Source organism: Dermacentor andersoni, chromosome 6 (genome assembly GCF_023375885.2).
Source record: "Dermacentor andersoni chromosome 6, qqDerAnde1_hic_scaffold, whole genome shotgun sequence".
Classification (NCBI taxonomy): Eukaryota; Metazoa; Arthropoda; class Arachnida; order Ixodida; family Ixodidae; genus Dermacentor; species Dermacentor andersoni.
The window spans coordinates 70,379,511-70,397,252 of record NC_092819.1 but is presented as its reverse complement, the minus strand read 5'-3'; the positions used below and the strand labels follow the sequence as shown (position 1 = coordinate 70,397,252).

General features: G+C 49.2%; 1 protein-coding gene across 1 annotated transcript in view; it reads right to left on the bottom strand.

The window, feature by feature from the left end:
- The window catches only part of LOC129382443 (uncharacterized), a 41,531-nt gene extending 24,278 nt beyond the window's left edge, over positions 1–17,253 (bottom strand). The window contains exon 1 of the mRNA XM_055066375.2: positions 17,064–17,253. Within this exon, the coding sequence (XP_054922350.1) occupies positions 17,064–17,192 (129 nt within the window). The 5' untranslated portion in view covers positions 17,193–17,253. The remainder of the gene's footprint in view (positions 1–17,063) is intronic.
- Positions 17,254–17,742: the final 489 nt, after the last annotated feature.

The following is a 17,742-nucleotide window of genomic DNA, read 5'->3' as shown; positions in this document are numbered from 1 at the left end:
AGAGTGCCGACAATTCGAGCAGGCCAAAATCCGACGAGTCTTGCACCCGTTCGAACGACTTCCCAGTACTGCCGCAACGTCTACGTGTGAAGATCAACCGGCACAACAGCATGCATCGCCATCAAAGGACGCGGGGCGAATCGTTCGAAGAAAACTAGATCCGATGGTACCCGCAGAGTTCTGTTCGCGTAGCCCTGATGCTACCCCTTTTTTCGTTGCTCTCGTACAAGCCATCGTTCGCCAGGAACCTGAAAACATTGGTTTACATTCTGTGTGTGCTGTCAATCCCAGAGCTTACGAACGCACTTCTATTATTTTCGCTCCACCCCGACGTTTATCTCCGCGTTAAAACAACCCGACTGAGTTGAGAACTGTGGACGATGAGCCAATGTGTTTCCCCTGTCGCCGCATGGGTCATGTCGCCCGATACTATCGCAGCTCGTGGCCCTCAAACCTCGCACGCCGACCCATCTGAGCCATTTTGGTGCAAATGCCCGCCATGTTTCGCCCACCGCCGAGTCTAACAGCGCCGACAACTCTGCTAGGAACACGTGGTACAGTGGCTCACCATCGCTCCGCGGACGCCAGTCTCGTTCACTGAAAACACGTCGCCTATCTTTCCGTTCGCCACAGCCACGTCGCCTTTCGTGCCCTCTGGTTATTGGCCGCACCGTTTAGGAGAACTAAGAAATGCAGCCCTTGGAGGTGGTACTGCATTGCCTACTACCGTAGCAACTCCTCTGTCTGCGCCCGCAAGGAAAAGTGTAAAAGACGTTAAAATAAAGGGGCGTACCTGTCCAGGCACTCGTCGACACTGAAGCTTACGTATCTGTGATGAGTGCTAGCCCACGTAGACGTTTAAAGAAGGTCCTCACCGCAGCAGTCGCCCTAGCGCTTAGTGTGCCCGACGGAGGCGTGCTGGTTGTTCTTGGAATGTGTACTGCGCGTTTAATTATAGCTGGCCGCCCTACTTCTGTTCTCTTCGCTGTGTTCGTAAACTGCCCTCACGACGTTATACTTGGATTTGACTTTTTATCCACTCATTCTGCTCTCATCGACTGCACGACCGACGTACTTCAGTCAGAACTGCCTCAACTCTCCCATACTTCGAGCACCGCCGCACCGCACTAGGGCTCGCTTCACTATGTGCGCCTGTCACCTGAGACAGTAACTTACGTCACTTTGACCGCGCAGTCATAGGTTCCTGATGGTGAATATGTGCTTCGCCCCCTCATCGACGTGCTTTTGAACCGGAACGTCGCTGTTACGCATACGTTGGTCACGGTTACTAATAACGACGTCGTTCTACCACTTCTGAATTTCAGCCTATGCCCCCAAGTGATTCCGGTCGGCATGTTCTTGGCCAGCATTTCTGGAGGTTCCGAATTTGGCATTGAGGTCCTGAATGCCAAGAGTGGCATAAGAGCGCCAATTGCAGCTCACAGCTCCGGTTTCGTATCGGATGACATCGCGAAAATGACTGCACGTGACATCACCTCTGCACAGGCCACGGACATACGTATCCTGCTTCAATCATACAGTGACATCTTTGATTTCGGCGGCAGGCCTTTAAGCCAAACACCTGTCGATCACCACCGTATAAGCACTGAAGACACAAATCCTGTTCGTCGGCGTCCCTATTGTGCATCGTAAGCTGAACGTCGAGTTATACAATCAGAATTGGACTAAATGCTCCGCAAAGGAGTCGTCGAGCCATCAGCCAATAGTAGGGTTTCGCCTGTCGTCCTTGTGAAAAGGAAAGATGGTACCCGACGTTTTTGCGTCGATTATCGCTACTTAAAGAAGATCACGCCAAAAGACGTCTGCCCATTACCACGCATTTACGATGCCTTGGACTGCTTGCATGGAGCTCAATACTTTTCGTCCATAGATCGTCGATCCGGCTAATATAGATTTCAGTTGATGAAATGGACCGCGAGAAGACAGCCTTCATTAAGACAGATGGCTTAAATCAGTTCAAAATCATGCACTTTGGCCTATGCAATGTTCCTGCGACATTTGAACGTATGATGGACTCTCTTCTGCGAAACTACTGTAGCGGCAACAGCATCGGCGTCGCATGAGAAGTACGTAGATGCTCGCGTCTACACGAGGCATGAGCGGCTGGCACGCTCCGGCATGGGCTAGCGTTGCGAAAAGAGAGAGAGAGAGAAACGTTTATTAAACGAAACAGTGTCCCGAGCGAGGCCGGGTATCACCCTAAGCTGGTAGGGCTCCTTAGTCAAGGAACCCTATGGCTTCAACTGCCCTCTTGGCCCTAGCGACGAGTTGTCATTGGTCTTCCCGGTCCCCGAGGGTTAGCTTGGCCTCCCACGTTTCGAATAGGTCGTTTGTTTCTATTGCTCCTTTTGCGTACGTTTCTGGTTGCATTTCGCTGCCTTCCTGCCACGGGCATTCCAGGAGCAAGTGTGCCAGAGTGTCGGGTACGTTGTAAAGTGGGCAGAGGTAGCCGTGGAGCGTCGGGTAGAGGCGATGTATTATCGTTCCGTGCGTGTATGTATTACATTGCAGGCGTCTAAGGATTAGGCTTTCTTCTCTGTCGAGTTTAGGGTGCGGTGGAGGGTACACTCGATGCTCGAGCCTGTAATGTTGCAATATTGTCGAATAGTTGGTGGGTACGGCCTCCGCTTCTTCTGTCACGGGTCCGAGAGCGCGTGGGGAGAGGGGAGCCCGGCTGACGTGCTCGCGGGCAGCGGCGTGGGCCGCTTCGTTCCCCTCTAGTCCCTCGTGTCCGGGTACCCACGTTACGCAGACGTACGGGAGCGGAGTGCTTCGTCTTTTTAGTGTCTTGGGTGCATCGGCCGAGATGCGGCCCCTCATGAAGTTGCTGCAGCCGGCCTGAGAGTCGGTGAATATAACCGCTGCGTCTTTGCATGTGGTGACGGCGAGAGCGATTGCGGCTTCTTCAGCGGTTTCCGGGTTGCGTGCCTTGATGGTTGCCGATGCTAGCTCGGAGCCTTGGAAGTCTACGACGCTCAGAGCATACGCGTTTCGATGTGGATACTTGGCCGCGTCGGTGTAGCGGGCATTCGGGTCATGCTTGAAACTTCGTTTGATGGCGTTGGCTCTAGCCTGTCTTCTACTCTTGTGATATATGGGATGCATGTTGCGCGGGACACGTGCGATGCAAATGCACTCACGAACGTCCGGTGGTATTCGCTCTTTCTTGTCCGTGTCTGCGACATACGTCTCGCAGTAGTTTAGGTGTCGGAGTACTGATCGCCCTGTGGGCGTGAGCTTGAGTCATTCCAGCTGGCTGTTCTTGTGCGCTTCGGTGAGCTCTTGCCACGCGTTGTGGACGCCCATCTTAAGGAGACGTGATGTAGAGGTCATGGCGGGGAGTCCCACGGCGACTTTGATTGCCTTCCTTATCATGATGTTCAGCTTTTCTATTTCAGCGTTCTTTAAAGCCAGGTACGGCGTGCCGTATGTGATGCGGGTGGTGAGCAGAGCTTGTATTATCGTTAGAGTGTCTTGCTCCTTGAGCCCGCTTCTTTGGCTTGAGATCCTTTTTACGAGGTGCGTTAGTTGCGAAAGGGTGCGTTCTAGTCTCGGTAGGCTGGCAGCTCCCGATCCGTCTTTGTGGATGTGGAGTTCCAAGTATTAGCGTGGTGTCGACTTTCAGGATTGTTGTCCCGTTGAGTGTGATGCTGGGGTCGGGCTCTTCGTAGTTGGGTGGTCGGCCTCTCGTTCTTGCTTTCAGGACGAGGTGCTCAGACTTCTCTGGGGCGCAGCGGAGGCCGTAGTTTCGGAGATAGCTTTCGATGGTGTCGGCGACTTCTTGTAAGCTACTTTCTTGCCTTCCAACGTTCGTAGCTCTGGTCCAGAGCGTGATGTCATCAGCATACATCGCGTGACGCAAGTCTGGTATGGTCTCGAGGAGTGGGGGTAGCTTCATCATAGCTACGTTAGAGAGTAGCGGTGAAATGACTGACCCTTGCGGGGTGCCTCTGTTTGGAAGTAGGAAGCTTTCACTGCGGATGTTGCAGATTCCGACTGTTGCCATGCGGTCCTTCAGAAAGTTTCTGACGTATGCGTAGGTCCTAGTGCCGCAGCCGGTGCCTTCGAGAGCGTTGAGGATCTCGTCGTGGCTAACGTTATCAAAGGCTCCCTTGACGTCTATTGCCACTATGGAGCATTTGCTTTGATTGTTTAGGTGATTTAGAAGGCCTTCTTTTAGTTGTAAGAGTACGTCCTGCGTTGAGAGGTGCTGCCTGAAGCCGAACATGGTGTCTGGTAGGTGGTCGTTGTCTTCCAGGTACTGGGTAATGCGGTCGTGCACCATATGTTCGAAAAGCTTTCCCGCGCACGAGGTGAGGGAGATCGAGCGTTGGTTCTCCAAGCTGAGAGGTTTGTTGGCCTTGGGGATCATGGTGATGTCCGAGAGTTTCCACACAGTAGGCAGTTCTCCTTTCTCCCATCACTCATTGTAGTAACGGAGGAGAGCCTCGGTGGCCTGCTGCGGTAGGTTGCGTAGGTGTTTGTTAACGATCCTGTCTTTACCAGGGCTAGTATTGCTAGTCAGCTTGGATAGGGCTACGTGGATTTTGGCCTGCGTGAAGGGTCGGTCGAGTTCTGGGTTCGGTTTTCCAGAGTATTCTTTGCTGCGAGTTGACGCGGTAGAGGGTGCGCCTCCGCATAGTTTCTTCTGTAGTTCTCGCAGGAGGTGTTCTTCTAATCCAGCGTGGTTGTGGATAAGACTGTGAAGATGTTGCTTCTGTTTCGTTTTGGTGGGTTCAGTGGCCAGGAGTGCGCGTAGGAGGTGCCAGGTCCTCTTCGTGCTCAGAGTTCCCTGTAGGTTGTCACAGAAAGCGTGCCAGTTCTGCCTGACGAGGTGGTCCGCATAGTCTTGAGCCTGCCTGGTAAGGAGAGCGATACGTGGTATTAGCTTTCTGTTAAGCTTTTGTCGCTTCCATCTTTTCAGGAGGCCACTTCTTGCCTCCCAGAGATGTAGGAGGTGCGCGTCGACCGCGGGTGTATCGGCATTGAGTTGTATGATCTTGGTGTGACGTTCTGCTGTGTCTAATACATTTTTGAGCCACTCGTCAATGTCAGTTATGTTTGCTCCGGAATCTAGCTTGTCCCTCAAGGATTTCCAATCGGCTAGCCATGCAATTCCGGTCTTCGTCTGTTTACGGGTGTATGCTACATCTAATTGGAGAATATGGTGATCGCTACCTAAGGTTTCCTGGAGTCGACTCCACTCTGCCCAGGGGACGTCCGCAGTAAAGGTAAGATCGGGGTTTGTGTCCCTGGAGACGCTGTTTCCAATTCTCGTGGTCTGGAGGGGATCATTCCAGAGGGTGAGTCTGTGTTGCTGTGCGGCATCGTGCACTCTAGCACCCTTCTTTGTGGTGGTATGATAGCCCCATGCCGTGTGTGAGGCGTTGAAGTCTCCCACTATGACGATTTCGTGTCCATTCGTGGATTTCCTGGTCTCTCTTACAAAGCGATCGAAGTCCGGTAGCTGGTCGCGAGGCGGGCTGTACACGTTGGCCACGAATAGGCTTTTCTGCGTCTAGTTCCGGTAAAACCTCTATGTCAGGTATTTAGGCTGTCAGAGTTTTCTTCACCATTATGACAGTTCGTCGGGTTTGTGCATATGTGGCGTATCCTTGCAGTCGGACGTTCTGCGTGTTGGTTTCCTGTAGTGCTAAGACGTCGGGTTGATTCAGCTTGACGAATTCTTGTAGATTGGCGTGTCGAGGGCGGTATGATCGACAGTTCCATTGCCATATGCGTAAAGTTGAATGCTGGTTCTTTGCCTTGTGATTAGGAATCGCCATCGTCGATGGATTCGAATTCGCGTCGGCGATCGCGAGTGGGCGAGACCGAGCAAGAGTCGCTGTGGCTGTTCGCCCGTGCCTTCTTCCGAGTCGTGGGGCGCGAATTGTCGAGCTGTGCCTTGGTAATGTAGTTGTTCTTTGCATGCGCGATAAAATTGTTAAGCTGTGGTGCGATTCCATCTATTTTGGCGTTTAATGTGGCGATCTTGTTTTCGAAGGTAGCGGCTGTTTTTTCGACTGCTGACTGTACAACTTTTTACATTGCGGCGTGGATGTTCTACATAAAGGCTTCTTGAAATATCAGGCACCTTGCATCTACTATGGCTTCAATGTCGGCCTTGGTCAACGTCGTTCCCGACGCTCTGTTTACGTTTTCGAGCTCCTGGGATTTTCGATGCAGCTTGTCTGTGAGTTCTTGTTGTACTTTGCATTTTTGAAGCAGTTTATCGCTGAGCTCTTGCTGTTTCTGTTGACTGCGGAGTAGCTTGTCTATGAGGTTTAGCACGGTTTGCAATTGGCTGTGCTGATTCTGCAGTTTGCTCTGCTGGTTCTGCTGTTTGTTTTCTAGGACCCGTACGACTGCGGCTTGGCCGATGCATCCAAGCTTCTCGTACCACCCGAGTCGCTTGAGCCGCTTACAGCGTCGGCGTAGCTCCCGCGCTTGACTGAGCGAAAGACAGAGCGGGAAAGTGAGCACGAATCACTTCGCAGTATTGGCTTGGAGCTGCTGCGTCTGGGGGACCTGCTCGCACTGACACTGCTCGAGCTGGTGGCCGAGGTGCCCAGCTCCGGGAACTCTTCACTGCTGGAGCTCCAGCGGTTGTCTCTTTCTTGTAGTCTGTTAAGGCGCTGTTGCCGTATATTGTAGGGTAGAGGACTTGGCTTCAGTCTCTTCTTGCACTCTGTACTTGCAGTTTCGTGCGCTTCTCCGCAGAGCTTGCAGGTCGGTTTGCAGTCACGGTCTTGTGGTTGTCCAGTCTTGCCGCATTTGTAGCAAAAATCTGGGATCGGTTTCGGATAGACGTCTTGGCGGTGTCCCGTGTTGCCACAGGTACGGCAGTACTGCACTGACTTGGTGCAGCACTGACTGACTATGGCCTGCAGTGGAAGTCTACGCTCTGGAAGATGATGTAGTAGGGGACGTGCGGTCCTTCGAAGAATATGACTGCCGCGGTCGACTGACCCATCATTCGGGCGTGAAGAACGGTGTATCGTGCCGGTGCTCGGATTCCTGCCATAAGGTCTGCTGTGCTTGTTCCTGGTATGAGGCCATTGATGACGCCTCGGGAGACGTCGTGAGGGGTTCGTATGTTGTCTTTGACGTTGTGGTAAGTGCCTCCAAGCTGTATTCTGTTGATGCTGACCAGCATCATTGCGTCTTCCTTGTCGGCCGTGCTTGCGATGGTTAAATTTTCGATTCTCTGTACTTGTTCGCGTAATTTGTCATTGAAGTCCTGCTGTGATAGTCCACTCGCTCTACCGATGGCGTGCACGACTGCGACGGTATTCCATTTGGCGAGGTCGAGACCTGCTTGCGGGCGGTAGACGATCTTAAAGTCGTCAAGTGGCACGGGCGGCATCCTGGGTCTGCGTTGTTGGTGTGAAGGTGCTGCATTGGGCGTTTGCTCATCGGTCGGTTTTTTTGCCGGCGTCTTCGAATTCGAGGTGTTCTTCTTGGCTTTCTTGTTTCTTGTGATCCAGGCGCTTTCCGCTTCGATTGTTCGGCAGCATTCTGCGTCATAGTTCCAGGTACCTTCCCCGGTGTTTTCTTCCGTCCGGTCTATTTGCATTGCATTTGCTTCATCATCTTTCTGGTTTGACATTTCGCTTGCAGTAGCTGCCTCTCGGCTCATCGTAGGGGCTCTTCACCGCAGCTAGGGCGAGCGCTCGTGTGCTCGTGCTCACGCGGAGCGCGGCACGCGGATCTGGTTCTGTCGTTAGGCTTAACCGGGCAGGCGGTCATCGGGAATAACGCTTGATATCTTGTGATAAGGTGCACTCACCCGAAAGTGGCTAGTGTCCGCCGGTTTCTCTCGTCTTGCCGGTGACACCGGTGCAAAACTTGGGTTTGTCACTGGCCTTGTTCCGGGGTGAGAAGCACGAGAAGCGGGAGCCCATGTGAGACACGTCTGTACTCCACGGCCCCCTGAACTAAATGCTCCGCAAAGGGGTCGTCGAGCCATCAGCCAATCCTAGGGCTTCGCCTGTCGTCCTTGTGAAAAGGAAAGATGGTACCCGGCGTTTTAGCGTCGATTATCACTAAACAAGATCACGCGAGAAGACGTCTGCCCATTACCACGCATTGACGATGCCTTGGACTGCTTGCATGGAGCTCAATACTTCTCGTCCATAGATCTTCGATCTGGCTACTGGTAGATTTCAGTTGGTGAAATGGACCGAGAGAAGACGGCCTTCATTACGACAGATGGCTTAAATCAGTTCAAAATCATGCACTTTGGCCTATGCAATGTTCCTGCGACATTTGAACGTATGATGGACTCTCTTCTGCGAAACTACTGTAGCGGCAGCAGCATCGGCGTCGCATGAGAAGTACGTAGATGCTCGCGTCTACATGAGGCACGAGCGGCTGGCACGCTCCAGCACGGGCTAGCGTTGCGAAAAGGATTATTAAAAAGAAGGCTACGCAAAGAGATCGAGTGTCGGTTTTTCCTCTCTTGCGAGAGCCCGTGACCTTACCGGTCTCCGTGGTCAGTCGCCGCTACAGTTTGGTGACCACTGACGTGATACTGCCATACGCTCCTGTGGTAGAGACGACCATGGACCAGACCAACGCCACGAAAGCTCCAGGCCAGAACCCATCGGAGGAACGCGGTGAGCTCTCCTGTTCGGCCATCGCTGCCCGCCTCCCACAGTACTGGGACCAGCATCCCTCAGCGTGGTTTCCTAAGGCCGAATCGCAATTTCAAGTCACTGGTATCCACTCTCAAACCTCAAAGTTTCATTACGCCATTGCAGCGCTCTCACCAGCCGCCATTGACGACGTAGCATATTTGTTGAATTCCCCATTGTCTACCGACACCTATGACGATCTCAAGGCAGCCCTGCTACAGTGCACAGCAGCTTCAAAGCGTTCTCCCCTCCAGCAACTTCTGTCCGCTGAAGAACCCGGCGACAGACGCCCTATTCAACACCTTCGACGAATGAGGCAGCTGCTCGGAAAAAAACGCGAGATCCATCGACGACGCGCTGTTGCGCGAATTGTTGCGCTACGAGAGCCCGACACCTTACCGGTCTACGTGGTCGGTCATCGTCACACTACAAATGAACCACCTGTCTTTGTTAACTTGACGACGTTATTGTTTTTTTCTCCCACTTTCAGCAGCCACCTTACCCGGCTCGCTGCAATTCTTGTGGTATTCCGAGAAGCCGGCCTTAAACTGAACTCCACGAAGTCTCAGTTCCGGCGCCGTCAGATTACCGGGTTGAGACACTTCGTTGGCGCATCCAGTGTCCAAGAAAATCCAGAAAGTCCGTGGCGTACGCAGTTTCTCTGCGCCACGTTCTGCTTCTGACTTGCGCTGCTTCGTCAGCCTGTCTTTTTATTTTCGCTGTCTCGTGAAAAATTTAACTGACGTTGCTCGGCCTTTGACAGCTCTTCTAAAGAAAAAGACACCATTCTCTTGGGGCCCGGAGCAAGCTCGCGCGTTCGCAGCTCTCATCGGGTTTCTGACTGCCCCTCCCATACTTGCCCACTTTGATCCATCTGCACTGACCGAAGTCCACACTGGCCATGGCATCGCTGCTGTTCTCGCCCAACAACAGAATGGTACCGAGTGCGTCATAGCTTACGCGAGCCGCCTGCTGTCACCTGCGGAGAGAAATTACTCCAACACTCAGGGGGATTGCTTGGCTTTAGTTTCGGCTGTCGCCAAGTTCCGGCCATATTTGTACGGCCGCACGTTTTCGGTGGTCACAGACCAAGACGCACTCTGCTGGCTGTCTTCTCTTCGGGACACGACTGGACAGCTTGGTCGCTGGGCTCCGTGGCTCCAGAAATTTTCATTTTGTGTTCATTACAAGAATTCACACAATTACACGAATGCCTGCACAAGGACGCTGACTGCCTCTCACGTCATCCCGTGGATCCTCCCGATCCTGTTGTGCATGATCCGGTGACCTGCGTGATGGCTTTGACTAACATGACCGACATGCGCGCTGAAGAACAACGTGACGCATCTTTACAGTCCATCATAGCCGGAATGCAATCTTAAGAGACCGACTGCACGTGCGGCATGTTTGTGCTGCATGACGGCATCGTCTACCGCCGCAATATCAGCGCGGACGGCCCTGAGTTGCTCCTTGTCCTTCGTCTTTATCTGCGATCCGTCGTTCTCGAGCTTCACGAATCACCGACAGCATACGACGCCGGTTCTACTGGCCGTGTCTCTACCGCTCTGTGCGTCGTCATGTCGCAATTTTCGAATTGTGTCAGCTCCGGAAGAAACCTTCCCAGGCACCTTTCAGACGTCTCCATCCAATTGAAGTTCCCTCTGAACCATCCTTTCGCGTAGGTCCTGACCTGCTTGACCCTTTTCCAACCACGACTATGGGTGGATCACCATCGCTACTGATTACCTGACATGCTACGCGATAACAAAGGCGTTGCCGACTAGTTGCGCAACAGACGTCGCCGAGTTTCAACTCCATGACGTCATTCTCCACCATGGCGCACCTCGACAGTTACTTACAGACCACGGCCGCTCGTTTTTATCACGATTTGTCAACGACCTCCTCCGCTCTTGTGCCACTAAGCGCAAGCTGTCCACCACCGCCCTCCCGCAAACGAACGGTCTTACGGAACGTCTGAACCGAACAATCCCAGAGATGCTGTCGATTTACGTCTCCAACGATCACCGCAACTCGGACGCCACGCTGGCTTACGTGACATTCGCGTATAACTCGTCCCGACATGACACCGCAGGATATTCACCCTTTTATCTCTTGTAGGGTCGCAACCCCACATTTGACACCACCGTTTGACACCATCCTCCATTTTGTGTCACGTGTTGCAAATGAGTACGCTCGTGTAGTCATCGATCGTGCTCACATGGCGCGTCAGGTTGCGCGGTCTCGTTTATTAGCCTCGCAGCACATACAAAAAAGCGTCACAGCCACTGCCATCGCGATGTTCATCTCAGCCCACGTGCTTTGGTGCTGCGTCGGTCACCATGTCGTCGTGTTGGCCTCTCCCAGGAGGTGTTCTCTGCCGCTACACTGGGCCTTATGAGGTCCTACACCAAGTTAACAACGTAAATTACGAGATTTCACCACTACACTTTGATGCATCCTCGTAAACAAATATGGAGCTTTATAACAGAGAGGTGAATATGACATAAAGATAATGAATGAAAGCGTAACCAGGCAGGTTTGCTAAGAAATTGAAGTGGGAGGCAATCCACCAAGGTAGCCAGTAGGTAAGCTCTTACAAGCAACAGTGAACCTAATAAAAACATAACAACGCATGAAAGTGTCCCACTCAACAGATCAGATAGAGTTCGCAGATCTGTCAAAAAGGGGTCGAAAAGGAGAAAGTAAGGAATATTCGAAACTATAACGTGAGAAAGGCTGAGCAAACAGTAAAACATGGCCGCAGCTTGAAATCAGTGTAAACAAAACTTGGCATAAGACAAGCCAAGATGTATGCACTGAAAGGTAAGCAGCGTAACATCATCAGTAATTTTGAAGATATAGTAAAAGCCAAGAAAAAATTCTACACTGCCCTGTACAGTACGCAAAGGAGCAAGGCAACCTTCATTCGAACAAGTAAGGAACGGTATACATGCTCCTATAACTAATGATGACACTAGAAGGGCCGTAAGAAGGGCCGGTGATGATGGAATAACAGTCTATTTAATAAAACATAAAGGAGATATCATGCTTGAAAAGCTTGCGGCTCTTGATATGCAATGCCTCACGACTTCAACTGTACCAGAGAACTGGAAGAATGCCGAAAATAACTAATCCACAAGAAGGGAGAGATTGAACAATTGAAAAATTATAGGCCCTTTAGCTTGGTTTCAGTATTGTATAATATTTTCACCAAGGTAATTGCCAATAACATAAGACCATCACTTCAGTCAACAAAGAGCACAGGCTTGTTCGAGGAGGGGATATTCCACAATGGATCACATTCATGTCATCAATGAGGTAATTTGATCAAGCATTTGACTCACTATAAACACCAGCAATCAAGGAGGCATTACATAATAAAAAAGTAAAGGAAGCATACGTGAAAAGTTTGGTAATTATCTACACAGGTTCCACAGATACCTTGGTTCTCCACAAGTAGAAAGTTACCTGTAAAGAAAGGAGACACAATCTTTTCGCTGCTCTTGACTGTGTGCTTAGAAGAAGTATTCAACCTTTTAAACGGGGAACGCTCACGAGAGAGGATCAACGACGAATATCCCAGCAGCGTTCGGATTGCAGATGAAATTGTCCTGTTCAGCAAGACTGGGGATGAATTACAAAAAATTATTGAGGACCTCAAGTGAGAAAGTGTAAAGGTGGGGTTAAAGATTAATATGCAGAAGACAATTTTATATTTCCATAGCATGGTAGGGGAACAAGAGTTCAGTATTGCTCTTTAGTCCTATAGGATCTCTTGTGGAGTATTTTATCTAGGTCAATTACTCACAGGGCATCCGGATCATGGGAAGGAAATTTAGAAAATAAGGATAGGTCGGAGTGCATGTGACATGCATTGCCATATCCTGCCTGTGAGCTTACGACTATCATTAAAGAGAAAATTGCACAATCACTGCATTATGCCGGTGCTAACATATGGGGCAGACACTAGGAGGTTCACGAAATGATCAAGAACAAGTTAAGGACCGTGCAAAGTGGGATGGGACAAAAAATATTAGGCATAATGTTAAGCGGCAGAGAGAGAGCGGTATGGATCAGAGAGCACACGGGGATAGCCGATATTCTCATCATCATCATCATCAGCCTAGTTACGCCCACTGCAAGGCAAAGGCCTCTCCCATACTTCTCCAACTACCCCGGTCATGTACTAATTGTGGCCATGTTGTCCCTGCAAACGTCTTAATGTCATCAGCCCACCTAACTTTCTGCCGCCCCCTACTACGCTCCCCTTCTCTTGGAATCCAGTCCGTAACCCTTAATGACCATCGGTTATCTTCCCTCCTCATTACATGTCCGGTCCATGCCCATTTCTTTTTCTTGATTTCAACTAAGATGTCATTTACCCGCGTTTGTTCCCTCACCCAATCTGCTCTTTTCTTATCCCTTAACGTTACACCTATCATTCTTTCCATAGCTCGTTGCGTCGTCCTCAATTTCAGCAGAACCCTTTTCGTAAGCCTCCAGGTTTCTGTCCCGTACGTGAGTACTGGTAAGACACAGCTGTTATACACTTTCCTCTTGAGGGATAGCGGCAACCTGCTGTTCACGATTTGAGAATGCCTGCCAAACGCACCCCAGCCCATTCTTATTCTTCTGGTTATTTCAGTCTCATGATGTATTAGATGTATTCATGATGTATGTATTCAGTCTCATGATGTATGTAGATGTATTCCCTTACCACTTCCAGTGCCTCGCTACCTATCGTAAACTGCTGTTCTCTTCCGAGACTGTTAAACATTACTTTAGTTTTCTGTAGATTAATTTTCAGACCCACCCTTCTGCTTTGCCTCTCCAGGTCAGTGAGCATGCATTGCAGTTGGTCCCTTGAGTTACTAAGCAAGCCAATATCATCAGCGAATCGCAAGTTACTAAGGTATTCTCCATCAACTTTTATCCCCAATTCTTCCCACTCCAGGTCTCTGAATACCTCCTGTAAACATGCTGTGAATAGCATTGGGGATATCGTATCTCCCTGTCTGACGCCTTTCTTTATTGGGATTTTGTTGCTTTCTTTGTGGATGATTACGGTGGCTGTGGAACTGCTATATATAGCTTCCAGTATCTTTACATATGGCTCATCTACACCCTGATTCCGTAGTGCCTTCATGACTGCTGAGGTTTCGACTGAATCAAATGCTTTTTCGTAATCAATGAAGGCTATATATAAGGGTTGGCTATATTCCGCACATTTCTCTATCACCTGATTGATAGTGTGAATATGGTCTATTGTTGAGTAGCCTTTACGGAATCCTGCCTGGTCCTTTGGTTGACAGAAGTCTAACGTGTTCCTGATTCTATTTGCGATTACCTTAGTAAATACTTTGTAGGCAACGGACAGTAAGCTGATCGGTCTATAATTTTTCAAGTCTTTGGCGTCCTTTTCTTATGGATTAGGATTATGTTAGCGTTCTCCCAAGATTCCGGTACGTTCGAGGTCATGAGGCATTGTGTATATAGGGCGGCTAATCTTTCTAGGACAGTGTTCCCACCATCCTTCAACAAATCTGCTGTTACCTGATCCTCTCCAGCTGCCTTCCCCCTTTGCATAGCTCCCAAGGCGTTCTTTACCTCCTCCGGCGTTACTTGTGGGATTTCAAGTTCCTCTAGACTATTCTCTCTCACCTTATCGTCGTGGGTGTTACTGGTACTGTATAAATCTCTATAAAACTCTTCAGCCACTTGAACTATCTCATCCATATTAGTAACGATATTGCCGGCTTTGTCTCTTAACGCACACATCTGATTCTTGCCTATTCCTAGTTTCTTCTTTACTGCTTTTAGGCTTCCTCCGTTCCTGAGAGCCTGTTCAATTCTATCCATATTATAGTTCCTTATGTCCGCTGTCTTACGCTTGTTGATTAACATCGAAAGTTCTGCGAGTTCTATTCTAGCTGTAGGGTTAGAGGCTTTCATACATTGGCGTTTCTTGATCAGATCTTTCGTCTCCTGCGATAGCTTACTGGTTTCCTGTTTAACGGCGTTACCACCGACTTCTATTGCGCACTCCTTAATGATGCCCATAAGATTGCCGTTCATTGCTTCAACACTATGATCCTCTTCCTGGGTTAAAGCCGAATACCTGTTCTGTAGCTTGATGCGGAATTCCTCTAGTTTCCCTCTTACCGCTAACTCATTAATTGTTTTCTTATGTACCAGTTTCTTCCGTTCCCTCCTCAAGTCAAGGCTAATTCGAGTTCTTACCATCCTATGGTCACTGCAGCGCACCTTGCCGAGCACGTCTACATCTTGTATGATGCCAGGGTTCGCGCAGAGTATGAAGTCGATTTCATTTCTAGTCTCACCATTCGGGCTCCTCCACGTCCACTTTCGGCTAACCCGCTTGCGGAAAAAGGTATTCATTATCCGCATATTATTCTGTTCCGCAAACTCTACTAATAACTCTCCCCTGCTATTCCTAGTGCCTATGCCATATTCCCCCACTGCCTTGTCTCCAGCCTGCTTCTTGCCTACCTTGGCATTGAAGTCGCCCATCAGTATACATCAGTAGCCGATATTCTAATTGACATTAATAGTAAAGAATAGAGCTAAGCATACCATGTAACGCGTAGGATAGATCGCCGATGGACCATTAGAGTTACACCATTGGTGCCAAGAGAAGGGCAGCAGAAAACAACGTGTGGTGACGAAATTAAAAAAAATCGCATCGGTTGGCTCGGGCAAGGGTAACATGAGATCGCAGAGAGGCCGCCGTTCTGCAGTTGATATAGATAGGCTGCTGCTCCTCCTGATAATAATGAAGATAGCCTATACGCAAAATGGCAACTCATTGGTAAGTTTAAAACGTGGAGACTTGTTTGTGCAACCGCGCGTGGTGTTCAACAGATTGTTTTCTTAGATTGTTTGTACTACGCCGCAAGGCCAAATATACTTTGACTCTCTATCATGCGCACTGAACTTCTAACATCTCCTGATATCTAAGTGGCAAATGGTTTACCCTAAGTGATATCCTGAAACCTAAGTGGCAAATGGTATTTAGTTTTTGAACTATCATCATGGAGGCAGGTCGAACGTTTCAGCCTGTATCGACGAAGCATTTCTTAATTTGAATCGGTGTGAATAAAGTTGTAATTTTACTATTCGACAAAGCTTCATTGTAGGTCTTTATCGGTAAATGGCGGTGACTTAGGCTCCCAGGCCTAATCTCGTAAATGTAAGTAAAGAGAACAGAAATTTCACGGCAGGAGGAACACAGCTCTAGTTTTAATAGCAAAGCGTCAGACGAGTAATGCGGAAGGTATTACTTGGGCTCCCACATGCACAAACTTGCGTTTTCGCTCGCTTTCATTTCCCCTTACCTGATTTCGTGTGCCTGTTATATAAACCTAAAACACTCGATTTCCAGTATGCCTTTCCTTCCTCCAGCACCTGTTCGAATTATATCGTTATTACAATTTCCTCTGAAGGATATTAAGATGTCACATGCTACACCAATGCTGGCAGGCGACAGAACGCACCAAATGCTGCAGTATGGGCCGAAAGTTCCAGATAGATTTTTGCAGCGTTGGTTAAACATCGTGTCCTGGATCATTCTTCCAGGCCTGAGATTTTCCTAAATACAAGTCATCTGAAACAATGTACAGGCATTCGGCTCACCATCATGGTTTTGGGATTTCTCAAATTACACCAAGGTGGTCGAACGCGTATGTGTAAGGCGAGCAATCGTCTGTGCAGCTCGAGTGCGTGTGTGACTGTAGCAGCAAGACGACGTTGTAGACGACGATAATGTGACAGCGTCGGCATGACGATTGAAGTTTTATTCTTTTGCGAGTACTCCGACGAAGCAACATTACAGTCTGTTCCGTTATGACCTGAAACGGGCCCGGTTCTACAACGCAAATCTTCTATGAAGCGTTAGATACTACGAGGAATAGGCTCGCGAGTGTGGGCTGACTGCGAAAGCAGTGCAGCAAGCCACTGAGACTCAATGCAATGGGCATGACGACAGCAAAATAACAAACACTGATCAGATACAGCTTTTCATAGCAGCTTGCAGTGGCATGACGCCTGTGATCGTTTGCCTCAAACAGCTAGTAAGCGTTGAGACGAGAAAAGTGTGAGTATTATCGTAGCCTAACACTGTTCTTTTTTAGAAAGTCCAATTTATAGACCATTAGGCCTATTTTATAGAATATTAGATCATTGGGCTGCTATGCGATGAAATCGCTGTTCGATCCCACCATCGGAAATTTGAATTTCGTCATTGCAATGGCGCGTAACCGTGGAAATAAGGAATCTACCTACCTACTGCCACGTGCCTGACATGATCCTCAGAATGCTCCGCAGTAGAACATCTGGAGAGAAATCAGTTATATGGTAGAATAACGACGTCCTTGTTGAGCATTTTACCTCGAAAGCATCTGGGATCCCTCGCTGGAGTTTTCTCGGTCCTCCTCTTGCCAAAGAAGTCAAAGGGAACAGAGTGCCCATAAATAGCGGTATCAAGAGATGTGTCATGCTTTTCTCTGAGAATTGCATTGAAATGATAGAAACGAGTCGCTTTGCTACTTTGACAAGAGATGCAGCTATTGTTCTTCTCCTCAAAGTAGATCACAGAATGACTGCAAAATGTTTCGTTATTCCCTATATAAGCAAAATAAACCAACTCTTCACAGCTGTGTGCCCTTGAGTAATATCATAAAGTTGAACGTCAAAAACAAAGTTCATTAATCTGGCTGTCATTGGAAAAGAATTTGTCGTGGAAAAAGGTGATTCTTCCGGTGCCACAGCACATTTTTCGAGGTCAGGTGCTCCGTTTTTTATCCTTTGAGCAAAGTAACTGTTGTTTATTCGCGAAGAAACATATGCTGCCACACACATACCGACATTCATTTCTACTCATGACAATATTTGTTTTCCTTTCTTTCGAGGTTACTGCTTGGAGTTTTGTTTGCGAGCTGACGTATCTCGAACGGAAACCATGTTGCAGCCAGGCTGCGTACTAGACTCACTGAATCATTGCACTAGCTTTTCCTGTAGAGAAGAGCACTAAAATCATATTCTCATAAAATGGAAGTGACCCAGCATT